Source organism: Bombina bombina, chromosome 6 (genome assembly GCF_027579735.1).
Source record: "Bombina bombina isolate aBomBom1 chromosome 6, aBomBom1.pri, whole genome shotgun sequence".
Lineage (NCBI taxonomy): Eukaryota > Metazoa > Chordata > Amphibia > Anura > Bombinatoridae > Bombina > Bombina bombina.
The window spans coordinates 928,336,832-928,364,585 of record NC_069504.1 but is presented as its reverse complement, the minus strand read 5'-3'; the positions used below and the strand labels follow the sequence as shown (position 1 = coordinate 928,364,585).

Sequence of the window (27,754 nt, the reverse complement as noted above, 5' to 3'; positions counted from 1 at the left end):
GCTGAGTCCCTGAAACTTTCACTGTAGCTGCTTTCCTTGCCCAATATATGTAGGAATGGCCCACAATCCAACAGTGGAGCGGACCTGTTAAAACAAGATACTATAACACTAAACCTGGCCTAATGTATGACTTAAAACAAGCAGATCTCCCAATCCTCTTGACCGCCTCATCATTCAAACCCAAACTCCATGCTTCAGTTGCCACACCAATTCTGAAAGAATGACAACCAAACTCTCTCCCATTCACACCAATCACAAAGCATTTTTCATAACTGCTTCAAACTGAAAACGAGATAGAGATGACCCATCCATATGCAACAAAAATGGGCCACTAACCTCACCTACCCGAACCGCCAGGAACTCCTTAACCGCCGTAACAGGGCAGCACACCCCCCCCAATCTCCCTCAAGCTAATCCAAGAACCCTTGCCCAACTGATCTGTCTTGGACTTCCTCAACCACAAAATCACTTCATGAGAATTAACAACCCCATCTTGAAAACTTAAACCACCCCTATCCCACCGATTCGCAGCCACCAACTCAGAGATCCTAAAAGCTCCAAAAAATGCTAAAACAAAAGCAACCTGAAATAATAATGCCTCATAGCGCGAAAGACAAACTTCTGGGAGAACTAAAACTAACCTCTCTAGAATCGAGAAAACCAAGGGGCACCTCCTATCCACCGGCACAATGCCCCGAACTATTCCTCTAACAGCCATACGAATACTAAAATTTTTAGTCAAGTCAACCAACCCCAACAATTTAAACAAAATAGAGCAGCCATATAACGCTGAACAATAGCTCTCAACATCTTACTACTCCTCCATTCCTCAATCCAATTCAATAATAAAATAACTTCATTAAACCCTTCAGCCACAGAATTTAGTCTATCCAACCACTGAGCCCAAACTGCCACATAAGCCCTCCATGTACCTGGAGCTACAGCTCCCCTTGCCAACCTCAAAACCCGAGGAAGCCCAGATGCCACATATCTTCCGCTTCTGGTGCAGCGTCCCAAAATCGTTGCCATTGAAAACAAGAAAGAGCGTCAGCCCCCACATTCTCCTTCCCAGGAACGTGAACAGCCCTAAAATACACATTATGCTTCAGACATTCGAAAACAAACATTCTGAGCAAGCCAACAACCGGTTTAGAGCTGGATGACAAACGGTTAATAGCAAAAACCACACCCAAATTGTCAGAATGGAAGACCACCTTCCTATTCTCAAATTCATAGCCCTAAACTTTAACCGCTACTACCAAAGGAAATAACTCCAAAAAGACTAAATTCTTTGTAAGCCTAGAAACAGCCCACTCCTTAGGCCATGGGCCTGCACACCACTTGCGACCAAATAAGGCGCCAAAACAATGAGCCCCTGAAGCATCAGTAAACAGATGAAGCTCCCTGTTTTGAACCTCAGCCGCCTGAATCAACGGCCTTCTGTTGAAATTCTCCAAAAATGACCTCCAAACTCTTAAATCCTCTTTTATATCTGAAGACAAACGAATCCTGAAATAAGGGACCTTCACTCCCACAGTAGGCAACCACAACCTCCTACAAAATAATCTACCAACTGGGATAATCTTACAGGCAAAATTCAATTTACCAACTAAAGACTGAATTTCTCTTAACGACAACTTCTTCCTTGAAAGGGCATAATCAATAGAGTGAACCAAGTTCACAAGAGAGACTGCACTCCAATGACACTGAATCAATGAAAATGCCCAAAAAATTAATAATGGAAGAAAGACCCTCTGTCTTATCAGCCGCAACAGGAATACCAAAATCCTCAGCTACTGCAAAAAAAGAAACCATAAGGACTTAACCGTTTTCTTGACCCACCGGCCCCACAAACAGAAAATCATCTAAATAATGTATGACCGACGACAGCCCCGAAATTCGCTTGACTACCCACTCCACAAAACAGCTGAATTTCTCAAAGAACAAGAAATAGAGCAGCCCATAGGCAGGCATAAGTCCACAAAAAAAGGAACCCTCGAAACAACAACCCAACAAATGACGACATGAAGGATGCACGGGAAGAAGCCTAAAAGCAGATTCAATATCCACCTTAGCCAACACGGCGCCATGACCCGCATTCCTAACCAGATCCAATGCCTTATCAAATGAAGCGTATCGAACTGCCGATACCTCAGGATCAATTCCATCATTAACCGAAACTCCTTTCGGAAAAGACAAATGATGAATCAATTTGAAATGATTCGGATTCTTCTTAGGTACAACACCTAAAGGAGATACCCTTAAATTCTCAAAAGGAGGGACCAGAAAGGGACCTGCCATCCTTCCCAACAAAACCTCTTTCTGAATTTTATCAGCCACCACCGAAGGAAAATCCATAGCCGATTTCAAGTTACCCGAAAATTTCAACTGAACATTCTCCATAAACGGAATACGAAAACCAGAACTAAAACCACACAACAAAAGTTCTGCATCCTCCGCCTTACCCCTCCGTCTACCGTACAATTTTAACCATGGCGCCATCCTTTCTACTCTCACCGGTATCTTGGCCCGGAATAACTCCCACCCCTTTTGCAAAAGATTTGGCCTTTCTAAAACACTTGGAACCCGAATGGGATCCACCATAGAAAGAGCATTCATGCTTGTATTTGCAAGTTGAGCCGCACTTGCATGCACCTTCGCTGAATTGAAAATAGAGCCCTTTTCTAAGGGCCACTGCTGAAGTTCCGGGGGAAGGACCGCTGCTCCCACCCCTCAACCCCCGAAAGGGCTGCCCAGACCGTAAAGGAGTCATCAGCTCCAACCAAATCCCCATGCCCCTATCATCCCATCTTTTTTCTGGGCGAACCGCCATACGCTGGCGGAACTGCTCATCATACTTCCACCATGCAAGACCACCATAAGTACGGCAGGCACTCGCAACCTCATCCAAATAGCAAAACAAGGAAGAACACAACTCTGGGTTCTTCTCACCAACAACACTAGCCAGGATACAAAAAGCTTTTGACCAATTAGACAGGGTTTTCTGTAATTTCCTAAACCTTTTCTTACGCTCTTCCTCCTCTTTTTTTGCCGAATCACCTTTAGTATCGTCTTTAATATAAAAAAACTGGTCCACCGGTAATAGGGAAAATATTTCAACAAACTCCCGGCTCCAAATTTTTTCCTTAACTTCTTTTGACAAACGAATTCCCAATGGACCTACCGAGCATAAACACAGGCGCCTAAAAGCCTGATCAGAAACCTTGACCACCGGAACACTAACACACAAATTACCAGACAACGAACCAGACCGATCCAAGGACTCCGAGACAGGAATCATGCTCTGAGATACCCATGCACCTACAGGGCCCGACAAACCACAAACACTACTCTACTGACCGCCCTCCAGCTGAGCCACCAAGTCCTTCAATCCTTTCAACACAGACTCAGAACTAACATTCCCCGCAACACTCTCCTTAGATAAAAGACACGACCCAATGCTCTTACCTGTATTAATAGGAACCTGCGCAGCCTCCCTCGCAGTTACCGTTTCACTCCTGGACTCCAGATGTACTGCCTCTGTACCATGACTCGTGTCCCTTCCACTCTCTTTATAGCCTCTTCTCTCAGGGGATCTAGACCTACTGGTTCTCCCCCTTTCCCCCGTCTGCCTATCCAGTGTTCCCCAAACTGACGACTCTGTTGCTTCATGTCTCCTGTGATAGGCCAAAGGCGAACGGGATCTCACACGCCGCCGTGAAACTGGTATCCTGCTCCTGCTCTCTCACCTCTCTGTGCCGTACCTGAGACTGAGAGAATGCGTAACCCCTGTTAACATTAGCAGCTGAACTATCCCTCTTATAACCTTTTACAGAATCAGACCTACCCAAAATATCCTTAGGCTTAGACTCAACCCTGCACCTAACACCCGAGTCCCTAACCCCACTACCCTCACTTTCGGGAACCAAAGCCTTTAACAACTGCGTTAAAGCAGCCATATCTCCTACCTGGTCCGCTGACACTGGTTCAGAAACTGAAGGATGAGGCTCCTCCTCTTCTGCAAAGTCACTATAATGCTCTTCCAGCCACAATGAATCACAATCATCTTGCACATGAGAAGCAACCTTGCCCATTCTTCCTTCTGCTGATAAAGAAACTGCTTGCTCAACATCTGTGGAAAAAGACACATTAGCATGCCTAAAGGCAACCCCCAAATTATCCCCACCACTACCACCTCTCATTCTACTAACGCTTCTACTCCCTCTTCTACCCGACCTACTCAAACTATGACTATCCCTAACACTCCTATTCTTCAATAGCATACCTGGACTAGCATCCCTAGACTCAGAATGTAACACACCAACTTCATAACTATGATTAGAAACTCTCTGAAGTGAATGAGATGAGGCCAAAACTTTAGGTTTAAGACCTGTAGAAAAACAAGCCTCCGGTGACTGGAAAATACTATCCCCAATGGACCTGGAGGCCGAAGACTGGTCCATATTACCCACAAACTCCTCACCCAAATGATAAGGGGCTCCCCTTACCGTGTCCCTCCTCCCCGTCTCTGCCATCACGCGGCCTACTGCCGTTCTCTGATCCTGACAAAATACCTCATTAAGGCCTACAAAGGCCGTGTCCTGCTCCAGCTTTGGCGCCAAATCCTGCAACTCTTCTTCAGGCTGTTCCTCCATTGACCCCATAGCCTCCTCAGCCCCTTCCGGCTCCACTCCCGCAACGTCTCTGCAACCTGCAAAAGAAAATAAAGTACCCGCACGACATGCCTCCACCGGCGCCTGCAACTGGTCCTGCAAGCTGCTGTTGCTGGTCCGCCGACTACTGCCACCTCTTCAGACACGATGCAGCCCTTCACCGCCCGTTGGATGTGCTGTCCTCCTGCACCGGGAGCCTTCACCGACCTCCGCTTCCTGCTGCCGGACTCCCGCCTGAAGGACTGAGTCTTTCTGGCGTGCGGGACCTACGAACCGGCCTGGAACCGCCAACAGGAGCACCGCCGCCCGCTGTCACAGCACCTTCAGCGATGTCGTCCTCTCCGCCACCAGCCAGCTGCCTCTGAATCCAGTCGACTCCCTTGGACTGCAACAGCTCCTTCACCGAATCCAGGACGGCTTGAAAATCCTCCATGGTAAATAGCGCAGCTGCTTCTCCACAGCGAACTGCTCCCGCGATGATTTGAAACTGAGCAACGGCTCAATAGGACACTCCTACTCTACTGGCCTAAAGTGAGGTCACTAGCCCCTCCCCTCAATTACTTTGTCCGGGGCTCCATATATCCATGCTAGATACAGTGTATCCGATCTTACCACAGATGTACCATGTAAAATAGATTACACATCCAAACATTCATAGTGTGTAAAGAGTCTTACCACAGATGTACCGTTCCTCTTTGACATATCTCATACTGCTCACTCTGATGCAGATCACCACTAGATCGAATATAAAGACAGTCTTGCAGATTCAAAAGTATAGCTCCACACAGCAATGTCTTGCTGGAAATACAGGCATAATGGCAAGCCGTCAAAGATAAAAAGTTGGTCAATCATGTAACTATAGTTCCCATTTAGGAAAACCTGGGAGATAGTCGACTTACTCCAAGGTATAAAGACACATACTGTAGGTGTCAAACACACAAGTGCCAACACACGTTTTACTATTAGCAAAACAAACCTAAGATATCTGATAATTTATTCACACATTACAACACATAATTCCTAGTGTAAATTATCAGATATCTTAGGTTTGTTTTGCTAATACAAGAAAGGGCAGTGATTCCAATGCATATATTGTATGTACTGACATGTTCCTTTAAGAAAGTGCAAGGAGGTGAGGTAGTAATTACCTAAATTGAACACCATCAGGTGCTATAAAAGGAGGAGGTCCAGAGAGGACTAACATGCCCTGACGAGCCCCTGTAACACATATTTACTGTGGGGGTGAAACGTGCGTTGGCACTTGTGTGTTTGACACCTATATGTCTTTATACCTTGGAGTAAGTCGACTATCTCCCAGAAATTCCTAAATGGGAACTATTGTTACATGATTGACCAGCTTTTTATCTTTGATGGCTTGCCATTATGCCTGTATTTCCAGCAAGAAATTGCTGTGTGGAGCTATACTTTTGAAGCTGCAAGGCTGTCTTTATATTCGATCTGGTGGTGATCTGCAGCAGAGTGAGCAGTATGAGATATGTCAAAGAGGAACGGTACATCTGTGGTAAGACTCTTTACACACTATGAATGTTTGGATGTGTAATCTATTTTACATGGTACATCTGTGGTAAGATCGGATACACTGTATCTAGCGTGGATATCTTTGTTACTTTAGTGTGAATGTTTGCTGGCTAATTAGGAACGGACTTGGATGTCTATAGCCAATCAGAAAAGATGTGGTAGTTGGGCCACTCCCCCACTCGATGTGTCATACTGAGGTTATGCACAGTGGAAGTTTAAACGCTACATGAACGCTGAAACTCGCTTCAAAGATAAGTGAAATAATACTTTTAAACAATCTGCTCAAGATTTACTGTGCTGTCTGGTTTGCGGTTACCTTACTAAGGCAATAAGACTGTCTCTGAATAAGAGTAAAACCCCAATTGATACATGCAAATTTCCAACTTTTGCAAATCACGGCCTAGTGTACAGTTTGGTCTGCGGTCACTATTTGGGAATGAGACTGTCTATAACATCATATAATACGCTGTGAGATTTGAAGTGTTTATTCACTGCGGTTCTATTTCCTCTCTGCTCAATTATTTATGTATTTCACACGCTATGCTTTTATGCATTTGTATATACATAATTAAAGCTAGTATTGATAACAAGTTATTCTTAGACATGGTTGTATGTTTATATACGGTACCAGAGCGATACAGGCCTGTGTCATAGATAACTGTTTTCGGTTCCCCTTGTGTATATGTATATATTTGTTTGTCTACAATGTTTTTGCTTTATGCAGTGCTGCAAGGCATTAATGAGCAAATACAAATTTTGATATGTTTAATAGTTAATTAAAACTGTTATATATAACCTCATATGTGTGCTGCTTTTTCTTTCCCTTTCTTTTTTAGGGGATTATTATAGGCCCTAAATTTTCTTTTCTTTTTGAATAATATATTTCAACTAAGAATACCAAGAGAACAAAGCAAATTTGGTGATTAAAAGTAAATTTGAAAGCTGTTTAAAATTACATGCCCTGTTTGAAACTCAAAAGTTTTTTTTTGGACTTGACTGTCCCTTTAAGCACACTCCATCTAATTATATGAGAAAAATAATTTAACGTGGTTGCATTACCCAAAGTCCTGGTTTTAATGCGCATTGGGTTTTGCTCGAAAACAAAAAATTACTTTCAACTTGTCATACGAGCACTAGCCCCCCCCCCTCGTTAAAAATGTACAATTAGCAATTAAAAATGTTACTTAAAGTACAATTAGAGGAAGATTATGCCAATTATGTAAATATGCAATTCACCACAAAGGCAAACCTAGAAAATTCGCAATTAGCAAAATAAAAACAATTATGGTGATAAATCAGTGTTTGTTATGACAGAATTAACAAGTGCTACTAATCAATTAGCAGTATTTGTACGCCCACTCGACAGGACTGTCTGGTTCACAAGTTAACAATTTTGCACAATACAATATCAATGAAGAAAATCTCAAGGATAGAGTTACCAATAATATTAGATGTTCACCCCTTACCTTGTTATTGTGAGGCTTGTGTACAGCATCTTGGCCACGGAAACCCATTTCACAAAGCTCTCGACGCACAGTTCTTGTGCTGATTTTGCTGCCAGAGGCAGTTTGGAATTCTGTAGTAAGTGATGCAAGAGATGAGAGGCGATTTTTTTCCACTACACGAGTCAGCACTCGTCGGCCTCGCTCTGTTATTTTGCGTGGTCTACCACTTCGTGGCTGGGCTGTTGTTGCTCCTACCCGCTTCCACTTCACAATAATAGCACTTACTGTTGACCGTGGCAGATCTAGTAAGACAGAAATTTCACGAACTGACTTGTTGCCAAGGTGGCATCCAATGACAGTACCACGTTTAAAGTCACTGAGTTCTTCAGTACGACCCATTGTACTGCCAATGTTGCCTATAGAGATTTCGTAGCTATGTGATGGATTTTATGCACCTGTTAGCAATTGGTGTGGCTCAAATAGCTAAAGTCAATTAGAAGGTGTTTCCACATACTTCTGGCCTTATAGTGTATCTAAGAAAGAAAAAAGCAAATAAAAAAATTATGCAACGTCTTTTAAAGTGATGGTAAATACTAGCATTTTTGAAATGCTAGGATTTACCAGTGCAACAAAAAAAGGGGACTTACAGGCTGCAGTGTTAGCCGCGCTGAGCGCCTCAGGCTGCCAACAGCAGAATGCTATTTTTCAGTGCTGTGATCTTAGACAATAGCATGCTGGCCCGCATGACTATTGGCTAAAAGGTGGAAACGTTACCTCATTGAAAAAATAGAGTTCTGCTGAGGGCAGACTGAGGAACTCAGAACGGCATACACTACAAGCAAATAAAGGAACTTTCAGCACAATTATTTTATACTTTATGACTGAACGTCCCCTTTGTTTGTTGCACTGGTAAATCCTAGCATTTCACAAACGCTAGAATTTACCATCATTTTAATTGTCAAGGAGATATATATTATATACACTCACCGGCCACTTTATTAGGTACACCTGTTCAATTGCTTAGTAACACAAATTGCTAATTAGCAATCACAGGGCAGCAACTCAATGCATTTAGGCATCTAGAAGTGGTGAAGATGACTTTCTGAAGTTCCAACCGAGCATCAGAATGGGGAAGAAAGTGGATGTAAGTGACTTTGAACGTGGCATGGTTGTTGGTGCCAGACCAACTGGTCTGACTATTTAAAAAACTGCTGATCTACTGGGATTTTCACGCACAACCATTTCTAGGGTTTACAGAGAATGGTCCGAATAAGAGAAAATATCCAGTGAGCGGCAGTTGTGTGGACGAAAATACATTGTTGATGTCAGAGTAGAATGGGCAGACTGGTTCGGGATGATAGAAAGGCAATGCTAAAATTTAGGAAAAGAGTGCTAAGATATGGTGTATCCAGCTGCAGCTCAGTTAATCCCCTCTGAAAGTAACTAATAGTAGCAATGTGAAAAAATATGAGGCAGCGCTCAAAGCAAGGATAAGATTCAAAATAAGGATGGTTCTATATTAAAAGATATATAAAAAAAAAGCTACTTAGCTAAATATATAAAACAGGTAGAGACATACCTACACACAATATTATAAAAGATCATTAATAAAAAGAATATAAGTGAGACAAGAGAAGGCCGATGAGAAATCTATAACAATTTAATAAGCAAAAACACAATTTATGCTTACCTGATAAATTTATTTCTCTTGTGGTGTATCCAGTCCACGGATCATCCATTACTTGTGGGATATTCTCATTCCCAACAGGAAGTTGCAAGAGGACAACCACAGCAGAGCTGTAATATAGCTCCTCCCCTAACTGTCATAGCCAGTCATTCGACCGAAAACAAGCCGAGAAAGGAGGAACCATAAGGTGTAGTGGTTACTGTAGTTTAAATTTAAAAATTACCTGCCTTAAAATGACAGGGCGGGCCGTGGACTGGATACACCACAAGAGAAATAAATTTATCAGGTAAGCATAAATTGTGTTTTCTCTTGTAAGGTGTATCCAGTCCACGGATCATCCATTACTTGTGGGATACCAATACCAAAGCTAAAGTACACGGATGAAGGGAGGGACAAGGCAGGAACTTAAATGGAAGGAACCACTGCCTGTAAAACCTTTCTCCCAAATATAGCCTCCGAAGAAGCAAAAGTATCAAATTTGTAAAATTTTGAAAAAGTATGAAGCGAAGACCAAGTCGCCGCCTTGCAAATCTGTTCAACAGAAGCCTCATTTTTAAAGGCCCAAGTGGAAGCCACAGCTCTAGTGGAATGAGCTGTAATCCTTTCAGGAGGCTGCTGTCCAGCAGTCTCATAGGCTAAGCGGATTAAGCTTCTTAGCCAAAAAGAAAAAGAGGTTGCCAAAGCCTTTTGACCTCTCCTCTGTCCAGAGTAGACAACAAAGCAGATGTTTGACGAAAATCTTTAGTAGCTTGTAAGTAAAACTTTAAAGCACAGACCACGTCCAGATTGTGTAACACAAGGATGGAACCACAATCTCTTGATTGATATTCTTGTTAGATACCACCTTAGGTAAGAACCCAGGTTTGGTACGCAGGACTACCTTATCCGTATGAAAAATCAGATAAGGAGAATCACATTGTAAGGCAGATAGCTCAGAGACTCTACGAGCCGAGGAAATAGCTAACAAAAAAAAAAAAAAAAAAGAACTTTCCAAGATAAAAGTTTGATATCTATGGAATGAAGAGGTTAAAACGGAACTCCTTGAAGAACCTTAAGAACCAAGTTTAAGCTCCATGGTGGAGCAACAGGTTTAAACACAGGCTTGATTCAAACTAAAGCCTGACAAAATGCCTGAACGTCTGGAACATCTGCCAGACGCTAGTGCAAAAGAATAGACAGAGCAAAAATCTGTCCCTTTAAGAAACTAGCTGACAATCCTTTTTCCAAACCTTCTTGGAGAAAAGATAAAATCCTAGGAATCCTGACCTTACTCCATGAGTAACCCTTGGATTCACACCAATAAAGATATCTACACCATACCTTATGGTAAATTTTCCTGGTGACAGGCTTTCGTGCCTGTATTAAGGTATCAATAACTGACTCGGAGAAGCCACGCTTTGATAAAATCAAGCATTCAATCTCCAGGCAGTCAGCCTCAGAGAAATTAGATTTGGATGGTTGAAAGGACCCTGAAGTAGAAGGTCCTGTCTCAGAGGCAGAGACCATGGTGGAAAGGATGACATGTCCACTAGATCTGCATACCAGGTCCTGCGTGGCCACGCAGGTGCTATCAGAATCACCGATGCTCTCTCCTGCTTGATCTTGGCAATCAGTCGAGGGAGCAGAGGAAACGGTGGAAACATAAGCCAGGTTGAAAGACCAGGGCGCTGCTAGAGTATCTATCAGTGTCGCCTTGGGATCCCTGGACCTGGATCCGTAACACGGAAGCTTGGCGTTCTGGCGAGACGCCATGAGATCCAGTTCTGGTTTTCCCCAACGGAGAATCAGTTGTGCAAATACCTCCGGATGGAGTTCCCACTGTCCCTGATGAAAAGTCTGACGACTTAGAAAATCCGCCTCCCAGTGCTCTACACCTGGGATATGGATAGCTGATAGGTGGCAAGAGTGAATCTCTGCCCAGTGAATTATTTTTGAAACTTCTAACATCTTTAGGGAACTTCTTGTTCCCCCTCGATGGTTGATGTAAGCTACAGTCGTGATGTTGACCGACTGAAATCTGATGTACCTCAGAGTTGCTAACTGAGGCCAAACCTGAAGAGCCTTGAATATCGCTCTTAGTTCCAGAATATTTATTGGAAGGAGAGACTCCTCCTGAGTCCACGATCCCTGAGCCTTCAGGGAGTTACAAACTGCACCCCAACCTAGAAGGCTGGCATTTGTTGTTACAATAGTCCAATCTGGCCTGCGAAGGTCATACCTTTGGACAGATGGACCCGAGATAGCCACCAGGGAAGAGGATACCTGGTCTCTTGGTCCAGATTCAGTTGAGGGGCCAAATCTGTGTAAACCCCGCTCCACTGACTGAGCCTGCATAGTTGCAGCGGTCTGAGATGTAAGCGTGCAAACGGCACTATGTCCATTGCCGCTACCATTAAGCCGATTACTTCCATACACTGAGCCACAAAAGGGCGCGGAATGGAATGAAGAACCCGACAGGAATTTAGAAGCTTTGATAACCTGGACTCCGTCAAGGTAAATTTTCATTTCTACAGAATCTATCAGAGTCCCTAGAAAGGAAACTCTTGTGAGTGGGGATAGAGAACACTTTTCCTCGTTCACTTTCCACCCATGCGACCTCAGAAATGCCAGTACTACGTCCGTATGAGACTTGGCAATTTGGAAGTTTGACGCCTGTATCAGGATGTCATCTAAATAAGGGGCTACTGCTATGCCCCGCGGCCTTAGGACCGCCAAAAGCGACCCTAGAACCTTTGTATAGATTCTTGGGGCTGTAGCTAATCCAAAGGGAAGAGCTACAACTGGTAATGCCTGTCTTGAAAGGCAAACCTGAGAAACCGATGATGATCTTTGTGTATTGGAATGTGAAGATAAGCATCCTTTAGATCCACTGTAGTCATATATTGATCCTCCTGGATCAGTGGTAGGACGGTACGAATAGTTTCCATCTTAAAATACGGAACTTTGAGGAATTTGTTTAAGATCTTTAGATCCAAAATCGGCCTGAAGGTTCCCTCTTTTTTGGGAACCACAAACAGATTTGAGTAAAAACCCTGTTCCTGTTCCTCCTTTGGAACTGGATGGATCACTCCCATAACTAGGAGGTCTCGTACACAGTGTAAGAATGCCTCACTCTTTATCTGGTTTGCAGATAATTGTGAAAGGTGAAATCTCCCTTTTGGGGGGGGGAAGCTTTGAAGTCCAGAAGATATCCCTGGGATATAATTTCCAACGTCCAGGGATCCTGAACATCTCTTGCCCACGCCTGGGCGAAGAGTGAAAGTCTGCCCCCTACTAGATCCGTTACCGGATAGGGGGTCGTTCCTTCATGCTGTCTTAGAGTCAGCAGCAGGCTTTTTGACCTGCTTACCTTTTTTCCAGGTCTGGTTTGGTCTCCAGACCGTCTTGGATTGAGCAAAAGTTCCCTCTTGTTTATTATTAGAGGAAGTTGATGACGCACCTGCCTTGAAGTTTCGAAAGGCACGAAAATTAGACTGTTTGGCCCTAGATTTGGACATGTCCTGAGGAAGGGCACAACCTTTTCCTCCCGTGATATCAGCAATAATCTCCTTCAAACCAGGCCCGAATAGGGTCTGCCCCTTGAAGGGAATGTTAAGTAGCTTAGATTTTAAAGTCACGACCAGCTGACCATGATTTAAGCCATAGCGCTCTGCGCGCCTGTATAGTAAAACCAGAATTCTTAGCCGTTAGTTTATTCAAATGAACAATGGCATCAGAAAATAAAATAATTGGCTTGCTTAAGTGCTCTAAGTTTGCCAAGTATGTCATCCAATGGATTCTCTACCTGTAAAGCCTCTTCCAGAGACTCAAACCAGTATGCCGCAGCAGCAGTGACAGGGGCAATGCATGCAATGGGCTGTAAGATAAAACCTTGTTGAATAAATATTTTCTTAAGGTAACCTTCTAATTTTTTATCCATTGGCTCTAAAAAAGCACAACTGTCCTCGACAGGGATAGTAGTACGCTTTGCTAGAGTAGAAACTGCTCCCTCCACCTTAGGGATAAGTCATGCCATTATGGATGCCATAAGTCCCGTGTGGTGGCGTCTATTGGAAAACATTTTTCTAAAAATAGGAGGGGAAGAGAACGGCACACCTGGTCTATCCCATTCCTTATTAATAATTTCTGTAAACCTTTTAGGTATTGGAAAAACATCAGTACACACCGGCACTGCAAAGCATTTATCCAGTCTACAAAATTTCTCTGGCACTGCAATGGTATCACAGTCATTCAGAGCAGCTAAAACCTCCCTAAGTAACACGCGGAGGTGTTCAAGCTTAAATTTAAATGTAGAAATATTAGAATCAGGTATCTTTCCTGAGTCATTAAGATCACCCACTGACTGAAGCTCTCCTTCCTCAGCTTCTGCATATTGTGAGGCAGTATCAGACATGGTTCTTAAAGCATCAGTATGCTCTGCATTTTACTGTTTCTAGTCAAAATTTAAGCCAGCCATGTGGAAAAAACTAGGCCCCAATAAAGTTTTATCACCAATGCATATATAAAAACGATTAAACATGCCAGCAAACGTTTATATTGCAATATCATAAGGGTATTACCCCTGGGAGTAAGCATGATACCAGTCGTTATTAAATCACTGTATTCAGGCTTAACTTACATTAATCCGGTATCAGCAGCATTTTCTAGTGTTTTCCATCTCTAGAAAAAATTATAACTGCACATACCTGATAGCAGAATAAACTGCACGCCATTCTCTCGCTGAAGTTACCTCATCTGTGTAGTCCCCTCAGACATATGTGAGAATAGCAATGGATCTTAGTTACAACCTGCTAAGATCATAGAAACCTCAGGCAGATTCTTCTTCTATTTACTGCCTGAGATAAAATAGCACAACTCCGGTACTATTTAAAAACAACAAACTTTTGATTGAAGAAAATAAACTAACTATATTTAACCACTCTCTCCTACAACATCCTAGCTTGTTGAGAGTTGCAAGAGAATGACTGGCTATGACAGTTAGGGGAGGAGCTATATTACAGCTCTGCTGTGGGTGTCCTCTTGCAACTTCCTGTTGGGAATGAGAATATCCCACAAGTAATGGATGATCCGTGGACTGGATACACCTTAAAAGAGAAATAGGTATACACTTAAAATGCTGTGTGACGTCTCCCATATAAACAATAAAAACTTAGAAAAAAACTATCACTTTAAATCCAAATTATATTGTCATCCCCCACTGATCAATGTTGCCTGGTCTGATGAGTCTTGATTTAAGCTCCAACATTCAGATGGTAGGGTCAGAATGTGGCATATAAAAATTGAAAGCATGGAGTCATCCTGCCTTGTATCAACGGTTCAGGCTGCTGCTGGTGGTGTAATGGTGTGGGGGATATTTTCTAGGCACACTTTGCCCCCCTTAGTACCAATTGAGCATAGTTTAAACAACACAGCCTACCCGAGTATTGTTGCTAACCATGTCCATCCCTTTATGACTACAGTGTACCCATCTTCTGAAGGTTACTTCCAGCAGGATAATGCACCATATCACAAAGCTCAAATAATCTCAAACTGGTTTCAACATGGCAATGAGTTCACTGTACTCCAACGGCCTCCACAGTCACCAGCTCTCAATCCAATAGAGCACCTTTGGGATGTGGTTGAATGGGACATTCGCATCATGGATGTGCAGCCGACAAATATGCAGCAACTGCGTGATACTATCATGTCAATATGGACAAAAATGTCTGAGTGCTTTCAGCACCTTGTTGAATCTATGCCACGAAGAATAAAGGCAGTTCTGAAGGAAAAAGGGTGTCCAACCTGGTACTAGCAAGGTGTACCTAATAAAGTGGCCAGTGAGTGTATATGGAAAATCTGAGTTTAGAATTAGCAATAACATTATAATGCACATATGTCCACTAAAGATGTTTTTTTCTTTTTATAGGAAATATAAAAAAATGTAAGTTTTAGTAATATTTTATGTAGCTCATTTATTAATATAGCACATTGTTATAAAATATTTTTACTGCATTTACTGCACCCCTGCATTTCTGTCAGATAATGCACCACTTCGCCCAAAAAATTGTTGCCATTACAAATGTTTAGGCATTCTCATGTTTATTTCTTTTGTTTGTATTAGTATGACACAAAAAAGTGGAGAAACCCCCCCACAAATCTGACACATTCCACGCAAAACTCAAAAAAATGTACGGGACAAAATTATTGTCACCTTCTCAAAAATGTAAGAAATAATTACATTCCAAGATTGTGATACTCCTGTAATTTGTAATTAAAAACTCACCTGTATCAATTAACAGGTGCTGACAATAAAGAAATCACTCCGGCAACCAGTTAAAATGGTGAAAAATTGACTCAACATTTCTGGTGTGTGTCTGTGTGCCACACTGAGCATGAAGAAAAGAAAGAGCAGCAAATAATTGTCTGAGGATTTGAGAACAAAAATTGTGGAAAAGCATGGACAATCTCAAGGTTACAAGACCAACTCCAGAGATCTTAATGTTCCTGTGTACACTGTGCACAACATTGTCAAGAAGTTTACAGCCCATGGCACTATAGCTAATCTCCCTGGACAAAAAGAGAAAAATTGATCAAAGATTGCAAGAAGGACTGTTCGAATGGTGGATAAAGAACATTGATCAACTTCCAGAAAAATTCAAGCTAACCTTCAGGCACAGGGTACAAATGTGTCAGCTCGCACTATACGTTGCCATCTGAATGAAAAGGGACGCTATGGTAGGAGACCCAGAAGGACCCCACTGCTGACACAGAAACATAAAAAAGCCAGATTGGAGTTTGCCATAACTTAAAAATCCTTTTCAGAGAATGTGCTGTGGACAGACGAAACAAAACTACAGCTTTTTGGTAAAGTCCATCATTCTACTGTTTTCAAAAAAATAAATTAGGCTTTTTAGGAAAAGAATACAGTCCCTACCGTCAAACATGGTGGAGGTTTACTGATGTTTTGGGGCTGCTTTAGGCACTGGATGTCTTGACTGTGTGCATGGCTTTATGAAATCTGAAGACTACCAAAGAATTATGTGGTGCAATGTAGGACCCAGTGTCAGAAAGTTCGGTCTCCGTCAGAGGTCATGGGTCTTACAGCAGGACAATGACCCAAAGCATAAGTCAAATAGCACCTAAAAATTGTTTAAGACAAAGTGCTGGAGAGTAATGAACTGGCCAGCATTGAGTCCAGATCTTAATCCAATAGAGCACCTGTGGAGAGATCTTAAAACAGCAGTTGGGAAAAGGAACCCTTCCAATCTGAGAGACCTGGAGCAGTTGGCGAAAGAAGAGTGGTCCAAAATTCCAGTAGAGGTGTAAGAAACTCATTGATGGTTACAGGAAGCGACTGAATTCAGTTATTTTTTCCAAGGGGTGTGCTACCAAATATTAAATTGCCAATAATTTAGTCCAATATATTTTTGGAGTTTTGCGTGAAATGGAATGCCTAAACATTTGTAATTGCAACAATTTTCTGGGTAAAGTGGTGTATTATCTGACAGAAATGCAGGGGTGCCAATATTTTTGGCCATGACTGTGTGTGTGTATGTGTATATTTCAATGCTCTATTGTGCTGTATCTACCCTTTCTATAACCTCCTAGGTTATTTTAAACCCTATTTGGGATTAATAAAAGAACTGTTTTTATTACTTTGAGCCTACGATGCTTTCTGTCCGTGAAAAACGTGTGTATATATATATATATATATATATATATATATATATATATATATATATATATATATATATATATATACATACACACAGTATATATATTCACTGCCCGGGTGACATTAAAAGGAAAGTAAACTTAAAAATAATGTTATATAATTCTGCACATAGTGCAGAATCTCTATAACATTATCTTAGCGGCAGCTTTCAAAATCAAAAGCTTTGAGAGATTTTAGCTATCAAACTTGCACTTACCTGGTCTCATCTCCATGCTCTTCTGATTGGGTCTTGGTTTTCAAAAGAGCTTCGAGGGCGCGCTATCTAATCACAGCGTGACTGATCATGCCATTGATCTTAATGTAGCTCATTTCCTCTCTGGTCTGGTAGTAAGCTACATTCAGTTCAATGGCGTTTCGCGGACACACTGTGATTAGATTTGAAAACCAAGACCCGATCAGAAGAGCCTAGAGAAGAGACCAGGTAAGTGCAAGTTTGATTGCAAAAATCTCTCAAAGCTTTTGATTTTGAAAGCTGCTGCTAAAATATTATATAATTCTGCACTATGTACAGAATTATAAAACTTTATTTTTTAAGTTTACTGTCCCTTTAATTTTTTGCTTGCTATTTAAAACTATGACTTTTGAAATTAGTTATAGAAAATTTGAGACATTGGGGCCAATTTATTAAAGAGCGGACGGACATGATACGATGTAGCGCATCATGTCCGCCGCACATTAATAAATGCCGACAGCATATGTTGTCTGCATTTATCATTGCACAAGCAGTTCTTGTGAACTGCTTGTGCAATGCCGCCCCCTGCAGATTTGCAGGGGGTGTCAATCAGCCCGATTGTATAGGATTGGACGGATTGATGTCCGCAGCCTCAGAGTAGGCAGACAAGTTATGGAGTAGCGGTCTTTAGACCGCTGCTTCATAACTGCAGTTTCCGGCGAGCCTAAAGGCTTGTGCGGAAACAGGGGCATCAAGCTCCATTCTGAGCTTGATTGGTCGGCCCCATTATCTCTTTTTGCAATTTTTTTTTAGCCATGACAAATATTTATGGGTATGGGCATCTTCAATAGACAAGAAGCAGCAAATTCCCCATGCCAGTTCGGATGTTTTATTCTCTTAACGACCGCAACGTACCCTGTATGTCGCCGATCGTTAAGGCTGTTTGTTTATAATAGCGCAAGTCTTGCCGCTGACTGTGAGACTGCGCTATGAGAAAAGCAATCCCGTTAGAAAGACCAGATGTACAGGGTACGTTGCCGTCGTTAAGGGGTTAATGAGTAATAACACATTTTTTATAATGCCCATTAAAACCTATGGGGACATACTTTTAAAGGGACAGTGCGCTGTATTTTTCTTCCCTTTAATGTGTTCAGAATGATCTATTTTACCTTAAATTGTTTACAAATAGATATTTTACTTTTATTTTGTCATTTAATATAGCGGATTTTGCCTGTTGTATCCCCCATGTCTACGCAAAGTGAAGTGAATCAAATGTGGATGTAAATGTTCAGATGATCCCCTGTTCACTCTTGTGTGAAGGATTCTTTCTTTCCGGTTTAGCAGCTGCTTTAAAGCTGTTTTTCAAAACAATGTAATACAGTGCTGCTATCTGAATGGAAGTCTGCAATGATATTAGCTGCAAACATAAACAATGTAATACAGTGCTGCATGGAAAAAAGGCTATCTGAATGGAAGTCTGCAATGATATTAGCTGCAAACATAAACAATGTAATACAGTGCTGCATGGAGAAAAGGCTATCTGAATGGAAGTCTGCAATGATATTAGCTGCATACATAAACAATGTAATACAGTGCTGCATGGAGAAAAGGCTATCTGAATGGAAGTCTGCAATGATATTAGCTGCATACATAAACAATGTAATACAGTGCTGCATGGAGAAAAGGCTATCTGAATGGAAGTCTGCAATGATATTAGCTGCATACATGGACTGCCTGATGTAAATATGCAGGAAATCCTTGACATGGCTTACCATATATACTTCCACTCTGCTTAGCCTGAGACACTATGGATGTAAGAAAATTACTGCTTATTTTGTGTGTGCATGTTCTGCAGTACTGTCAGTCATATATGTCCCTTTAATCTCTAGGCACAAGCTTTATCAAAGTAACATGGGATGGTTATTGAATACACCCACATATATGAGTCCCCTCATTTGAAAGACATAATTTGTCTGCCATTGTTGATGGACCCCCTCCTGCTATCCTGTTTCCCATTACTTTATTTTTGCTGGGTAGCATAGGACACAACCACAGCAGGCAACACTGCTACTTCCACATCCGTCCTGTCCTCTCTCTAAAAGTCAGCTCCCTGTGTTTAGCACAGGAGGCTATAAACACAAATGTGGACATAAAACAAAATATAATGCAGTTACTTAAAAATGGTGTCTGACAGCTGCCTGCACTTTCTAAAGATGAATGCACTAGGTTAGAAAAAGGTGTGCAAGGGAACAGTGATCTGCTTATAATAGCAGTAATACTGCCATTAATAGTGCTCTGAAATGGTATACATAGGGACATGAAACCCATTTTTTTTTCTTTCATGATTCAAATTGAGAATACAATTACAAGGAACCTTCCTATTTCCTTCTATTATCTAATGTGCCTTATTCTCTTAATATCCTTTGTTGAAGAAACAGCAATGCACATGGATGTGCCATTAACATGAGACATTTATGTGCAGCCACCAATCAGCAGCTCTTGAGCCTACCAAGGTGGGCTTTTCAACAAAGGATACCAAGAGAACTTAAAGGGACACTGAATCCAAATGTTTTCTTTCATCAATTTTTCTTTGTTCTCTTGCTATCTTTATTTGAAAAAGAATGCATCTAAGCTAAGAAGCCAGACAATTTTTAGTTCAGAACTCTGGACAGCACATTGTCTATTGGTGGGGGAATTTATCCACCAATCAGCAAGAACAACCAAGGTTGTTCACCAAAAATGGGCCGGCATCTAAATTTACATTCTTGCTTTTTAAATAAAGATACAAAGAGAATGAAGAAAATGTAATAATAGGACTAAAATAGAAAGTTGCTTAAAATTGCATGCTCTAGATGAATCATGAAAGAAACAATTTGGGTTCAGTGTCCCTTTAAGTAAAATAAGTAAATTGGAAAGTTGTCTTAAATAATATGCTCTATCTGAATCAGGAAAAAAAATTGGGTTTTATGTCCCGTTAGGCTGCATTTGCAGCTTATGATTCTTTGCAGAGCAAGCCCACATGAGTGCATGAGTGAGCTTAACCCCTTAATGACCAACGACGTGCAGGGTACGTCCTCCAAAAAAATGTCCTTAACGACCAAGGACGTACCCTGTACGTCGTTGGTCTTTGAAAGCAGTGGAAGCGATCCTGATCGCTTCCAGCTGCTTTCATGTTATTGCAGTGATGCCTCGATATAGAGGCATCCTGCAATAACTTTTTTAAGCAGTCCGATGCAGAGAGAGCCACTCTGTGGCCCTCTCTGCATCGGCTATTGGTGGCTATCATCGTTGGTGGGTGGGAGCGTGTCCAGGGAGGTGAGAAGGCAGCCATCAGTAGAGGAGGGGGGCGGGATCGCGTGTGGGTGCGCGTGCACGGGAGCGTGCGTGCGTGTGCACGGGAGCATGCGCGTGCGTGCACGGGTGAAACTGCCTGGCCAAAAGTTAAAGTGGAAGAGGCACAAGGTGGGACTCAGTGGGAGAGAGGGTGGGAATAAAAAATATTAATGATCTGGGAGAGGCTGGGGGGTTGGGTGTTAAGGGGGGTAAGCTACACTACAGAAAAACTTAAAAGAAACATTTGATTTCAAACTGGGTACTGGCAGACAGCTACCCAATATGGTGCACAATAAGGCAGAGGAGGGGGGTAGAGAGCTGTTTGGGGGGGGGGATCAGGGAGGTTGGGGCTAAGGGGGGGGGAGGGGTCCTACACAGCAGATTTTTTTTTTTTTTAAACAAAAACAAAACTTTTATTTTAGTACTGGCAGACTTTCTGCCAGTACTTAAGATGGCGGGGACAATTGTGGGGTGGGGGAGGGAAGAGAACTGTTTGGGAGGGATCAGGGGGTGTGATGTGTCAGTTAGGAGGCTGATCTCTACACTAAAGCTAAAATTAACCCTGCAAGCTCCCTATAAGCTACCTAATTAACCCCTTCACTGCTAGCCATAATATACGTGTGATGCGCAGCAGCATTTAGCTGCCTTCTAATTACCAAAAAGCAACGCCAAAGTTATATATGTCTGCTATTTCTGAACAAAGGGGATCCTAGAGAAGCATTTAAAACCATGTGTGCCATAATTGCACAAGCTGTTTGTAAATAATTTCAGTGAGAAACATAAAATTGTGAAAACTTTAGCGTTTTTTTCAATTTGATCGCATTTTGCGGTAAAATGGTGGCATGAAATATACCAAAATGTGCCTAGATCAATACTTGGGGTTGTCTACTGCACTACACTAAAGCTAAAATTAACCCTACAAGCTCCCTACATGCTCCCTAATTAACCCCTTCACTGCTGGGCATAATACACGTGTGGTGCACAGTGGCATTTAGCGGCCTTCTAATTACCAAAAAGCAACGCCAAAGCCATTTATGTCTGCTATTTCTGAACAAAGGGGATCCCAGAGAAGCATTTACAACCATTTATGCCATAATTGCACAAATTGTTTGTAAATAATTTCAGTGAGAAACCTAAAGTTTGTGAAAAAATTTGTGAAAAAGTGAAGGATTTTTTTTATTTGATGGCATTTGGCGGTGAAATGGTGGCATGAAATATACCAAAATGGGCCTAGATCAATACTTTGGGATGTCTTCTAAAAAAAAATATATACAAGTCAAGGGATATTCAGGGATTCCTGAAAGATATCAGTGTCCCAATGTAACTAGCGCTAATTTTGAAAAAAAGTGGTTTGGAAATAGCAAAGTGCTACTTGTATTTATGGCCCTATAACTTGCAAAAAAACGCAAACAACATGTAAAAATTGGGTATTTCTAAACTCAGGACAAAATTTAGAAACTATTTAGCATGGGTGTTTTTTGGTAGTTGTAGATGTGTAACAGATTTTGGGGATCAATGTTAGAAAAAGTGTGTTTTTACCATTTTTTTCCTCATATTTTATAAAAAATGTTATAGTAAATTATAAGATATGATGAAAATAATGGTATCTTTAGAAAGTCCATTTAATGGCGAGAAAAACGATATATAATATGTGTGGGTACAGTAAATAAGTAAGAGGAAAATTACAGCTAAACTCAAATACCGCAAAAATGTAAAAATAGCCTTGGTCCCAAACGGACAGAAAATGGAAAAGTGCTGTGGTCATTAAGGGGTTAAAGCCACAAATTTAAAGGGACATTCCATTCAAAATTTAAATGCACATAGATGAATTACATTTGTGAATAGACATATTTACAATATACATACATTGGCAAAAATGCTTCTAGTAACAGTTATCACTTTTTTAGTCTTAGCATTTTTCTCTGCATGTGAAGCATAGCTAAATATTCTCACTGCACCAGAATTTTAAATACTGCAGCTGCTTAGAAACCAACTTCCATGAATAAGAAACAGAATTTCACGAATAAGAAACAGCTTGAATAAGAAACCAACGTCCTTATCGTTTACACAGAGGCAAATTCCCTTTATACAACAACTGGATATACAAACTGGAAAAAAAGGGCATACGTTGGCACCAATACAAATATTACTATTTTGAATAGGTAACTGATATTTTCAAAGGGTTAAAGTGAAGGTAAAGTCAAAGTCCTTATTACAAATAATTAGAGAGATGATGTAAAATAAATATAAGTTTAATTCATCAATTTTTTATAAAACATAAATTAGCTGTGATATCTAATGTTTTTCTATTCTAATCGGCTTTCCGATAAACAACCCGTACATTTTTTTTTTTTTCTAAATTACTATCACGTGCCTCTTAGATCCAATTGATTTTCTGGCCGTTAGGCGGCCGTCAAATTTCGTCATAAACATCCTGGTTTACATGCGCATGCGTGACAATTTATCCTCCGCAATTTGCAAGCGCGCGTTCTCGTTTCGCGCATGCGCATTACAAATTTTGGGTTTTAGTCATTGAAGGAGCTGCCGGTCCATAAATGATGCGCATGCGCGGTTAATCCGTGCTCGATGTGCACGAGTATGCTAAACACGTATAGTGCGGGTGGGACCGCTCTATACGTCAGTGTGTCATAAACCAGGAAATGGAGCGTGGGAGGAGATTATTCAAGGAACGGTAGGAGAAATAAAGTTATAAATTGAACAAAATAGATCATTTTTTATTAATAAAAAACCTAGCGACTACATTTGGGTTAATAACAGCAACATAAAAACGATTGCTGGTTACAATAACTTTACCTTCACTTTAATGACCATTGAACCACTGATTTTACTATGAATATATACAGGGTAGATCCCTCTCCATGGTCCCCCTCTATGACATGCAATTGTTTTTAGCCTGGTCCAATTGTGTTTTAAGCACCAATGGAATTGTATGATGTTAGCAATTAACAAATTAAGTCATTACCAGATGATACAAGGCTCTCTAAGCAAATAATTTGTTTAAAATGCTAGTGCACTGAGCATACTTAAAGGGATACTAAACCCATTTTTTTTTCTTTCATGATTCAGATAGAGCATGCAATTTTAAGCAACTTTCTAATTTACTCCTATTATTTTTTCTTTCTTCTCTTGGTATCTTTATTTGAAAAGCAGGAATGAAAGCTTAGGAGCCCGCCTATTGCACCTGGGTACCGCTTGTTGATTGGTGAGTAGATGTAGCCACCAATCAGCAAGCGCTATCCAGGGTTCTAAACCAAAAATGGGCTGGCTCCTAAGCTTTCATTCCTGCTTTTCAAATAACGATACCAAGAGAAGGAAGAAAACGTGATAATAGGAGTAAATGAGAAAGTTGCTTAAAATTGCATGCTCTATTCGAATCATACAATAAAAAAAGTGGGTTTTGTATAGCTTTAACCCCTTAATGACCGGACCATTTTTCAATTTTCTTACCCTTAATGACAAAAGGCTATTTTTACATTTCTGCAGTGTTTGTGTTTAGCTGTAATTTTCCTCTTACTCATTTACTGTACCCACACATATAATATACAGTTTTTCTCGCCATTAAATGGACTTTCTAAAGATACCATTATTTTCATCATGTCTTATAATTTACTAAAAAAAAAAAAATATGAGGAAAAAATGGAAAAAAAAAACACACTTTTTCTAACTTTGACCCCCAAAATATGTTACACATCTACAATCACCAAAAAACACCCATGCTACATAGTTTCTAAATTTTGTCCTGAGTTTAGAAATACCCAATGTTTACACATTCTTTGCTTTTTTTTGCAATTTATGGGGCAATAAATAAGTAGCACTTCGCTATTTCCAAACCACTTTTTTTCAAAATTAGCACTAGTTACATTGGAACCCTGATATCTGTCAGGAATACCTGAATATCCCTTGACATGTATATATATTTTTTTAGAAGACAGCCCAAAGTATTGATCTAGGCCCATTTTGGTATATTTCAGGCCACCATTTCACCGCCAAATGCGATCAAAAAAAAAAAAAAAAAAGTTCACTTTTTCACAAAATTTGTCACAAACTTTAGGTTTCCCACTGAAATTATTTACAAACAGCTTCTGCAATTATGGCACAAATGGTTGTAAATGCTTATCTGGGATCCCCTTTTTTCAGAAATAGCAGACTTATATGGATTTGGGGTTGCTTTTTGGTAATTAGAAGGCCGCTAAATGCCGCTGCACACCACACGTGTTTTATGCCCAGGAGTGAAGGGGTTAATTAGGGAGCTTGTAGGGTTAATTTTAGCTTTAGTGTAGTGTAAAAGACAACCCCAAGTATTGATCTAGGCCCATTTTGGTATATTTTATGCCACCATTTCACCGCCAAATGCGAGCAAATAAAAAAAAAAACTTTACATTTTTCACAATTTTAGGTTTCTCACTGAAATTATTTACAAACAGCTTGTGCTATTATGGCAGAAATTGTTGTAAAACCTTCTCTGGGAACCCCTTTGTTCAGAAATAGCAGACTTATATGGCTTTGGCGCACCACACGTTAATTATGCCCAGCAGTGAAGGGGTTTAATTAGGGAGCTTGCAGGGTTAATTTTAGAGATCAGCCTCCCACCTGACACATCCCACCCCCTGATCCCTCCCAAACAGCTCTCTTCCCTCCCCCACCCCACAATTGTTCCCGCCATCTTAAGTACTGGCAGAAAGTCTGCCAGTACTAAATAAAAGAGTTTTTTTGTTTTTTTTTTAAATAAAAATAATAAAATATTTTAGCTGTGATGGACCCCTGCCTTAGCCCCAACCTCCCTGATCCCCCCTCCAGCTCTCTAACCCTCTCCCCTACCTAATTACCGCCATCTTGGGTACTGGCAGCTGTCTGCCAGTACCCAGTTTGGCCCCAAAAAGTATTTTTATTTTATTTTTAACTTAAAAAGTATTTCTGTAGTGTAGCAGCAACCCCCAAAATACCCCCACACCCTCCCAGATCCTTTTATATTTAAAACAATTTTTTTACGGGGGCGGAGTCGGCCGACGAAGAACATGGCCGCAGAATAAGATAGCTCCGGAGCTCTGAAACCGGGTGGCGGGTCCCCCGGGCAGTATCAAACACTAATTTACTGCCATTAGGAGGCATCATCTATCCGACCACCTTGGGAGCCTAACATGGGTGAAAAACCCCCACATCAACACAATTTTGTGAGAACGCCGACCCCGAGGCCTAAGCATCGCGCAGGAGCATGGTGACGCAGCTACAACACATACTAGGCAGCAGCGGTGAGAACAATTAGCAGCAAGCGGACCAAAGCAACCCACTCTGAATGTAAAAGGGACCAGAAAGGAGCTGGACATCGATGCCGCTGATTGCCTACACCTACAGCTGACCGCAAGTATACATTTAATGCACACGACAGGGGCTCACAAGGGACATTACAAGCAGAGACTGACCTAGCACTTAGGCCCCCCCTGAAACACGAGATATCAATCTACATAAGCCTCTACAAACTGCACTCCTGGCAGGCCCTCAATATTATTTCAGCCTAACATGGAAACCCCCGAGGGGGGATAATGCTAAAACCGGCCTCCATGCCAGAAAAGCCGCAGGGACAGTAACTATATTTATAAACAATCAGCCTGTCCTTATTTAAAACGGTCAAAGAATTCCTCCGGACGACACCTATACAAATTAGATGCAGCCCACACTCATCATTGGGTGACAGTGGAACATTTAACAGCAGCAAATACATAGAACATTCTGAGGTTACACAAACTTTTCCCTTCTCATAATCACGAGGGCGCGGAATCCGCAGCCGAGATACCTCTAAATAAAAGACCAACATGGCATCACGCAACAAGCATAAAGCTGAAAAGTCAAATAAACCAGCTATGTCTGCAAATACCAAGCTAAATGCTTTTTTCAAACCCCAAGAAGGGCTAACATCCTCAAACACAAACATGCTTACTGAAGACAGCGCAGATGGCTTGGAAGAAAACTCACAATGGGGCGACACTCAAAACACCCCACTCACAAAAGCTGACTTGGACAACCTTCCCACCAAGAAGGATCTTACCTTTTTCATGTCACAGGTTAACCAAGCGATTAAGGAAGGTTTAGCAGGGGTAAAGAAAGAAATTACTGCTTTAGGAAATAGAGTGATGTTGCTAGAAGAACAAGTAGAAGAAACGACTAAAACCTCAGATAACCTAGAAGAAGCTGTTCAACAACAGAATACAGCGATAGTACGGCTGCAGGAACAAATGGAGGACCTCGACAATCGAGGTAGGCGACAGAACCTCAGAATCAGAGGTGTCCCGGAACAGATACTTCAAGCACAAATAGCCTCATACCTACAAAACTTATTTAAATACTTGCTGGATCTGAATACAGGCGAAACTATTGTTCTGGACAGAGCACATAGGGCCTTGAGAGCACGGCCTTCCGCAACAGCTCCTCCAAGGGACATTGTCTTGTGCTGTCATAAATTTACAGACAAAGAGAGAATTTTGCAGGCAGCGAGAAAGAAATCACCGATCATTTTTGGGGAAGACAGTATACAGATATATGCAGACCTTAGCAGCCTCACATTGGCGAAACGAAAAGAAGCACGGTACCTAACTCTGCATTTAACCGACCTTGGCATCCCATATAGATGGGGCTTCCCTTTTTCTATCAAAGTCACAAAGGACGACAAGATCTATACATATAGGAGCCCTGAGGACATAGAGAGCTTCTGCAAGCAATTGGAAATATCGCAACCATCCCTTCCATCTTTAAAAGCCCCAGACCGGGGTAATAAAACTCAGACTAACCTCCCACAGAGGCCACAACGCCCAGAATGGACAACAGTCCCGAAAAAAAGGAGAAACACCCCCTCTGGCTCCTTGATTGGAGACGGAGAAGAAGATATAACATGAATTGCTGCATGACATATACAGAGTCTTTCTTCTTAGGTGACTCGAGGCCAAGTGCTGACTGCTAGCCTCATAGGCTTCACCAGATATGTTAGGTTTGATCAACAGTTAATATATTGAAATAGTTATTATAAACTGCCTTCACTGTAATTGAATGATTTGAGGGGTTTATTTGAAAGAGTTGAAATGTTCCATTAGTTGAATTACCTCCAATTTCCCCATCCCGGCTCGGGGTCCCGCCCCGGAAACAGAGCTGGCCAAACTTGGTTCTTCATCCCCCTTTACT

At 41.4% G+C, this 27,754-nt stretch overlaps 1 protein-coding gene across 2 annotated transcripts in view; it reads right to left on the bottom strand.

Annotated features, from left to right (window-relative positions):
• LOC128663958 (uncharacterized) overlaps positions 1-27,754 on the bottom strand; it is a 56,984-nt gene that overhangs the window by 17,084 nt on the left and 12,146 nt on the right. For both annotated transcript variants that reach the window (XM_053718569.1, XM_053718568.1), the window contains exon 2: positions 7,679-8,190. In XM_053718569.1, coding sequence (XP_053574544.1) covers positions 7,679-8,056 — 378 coding nt within the window. In that variant the 5' untranslated portion in view covers positions 8,057-8,190. The remainder of the gene's footprint in view (positions 1-7,678; positions 8,191-27,754) is intronic.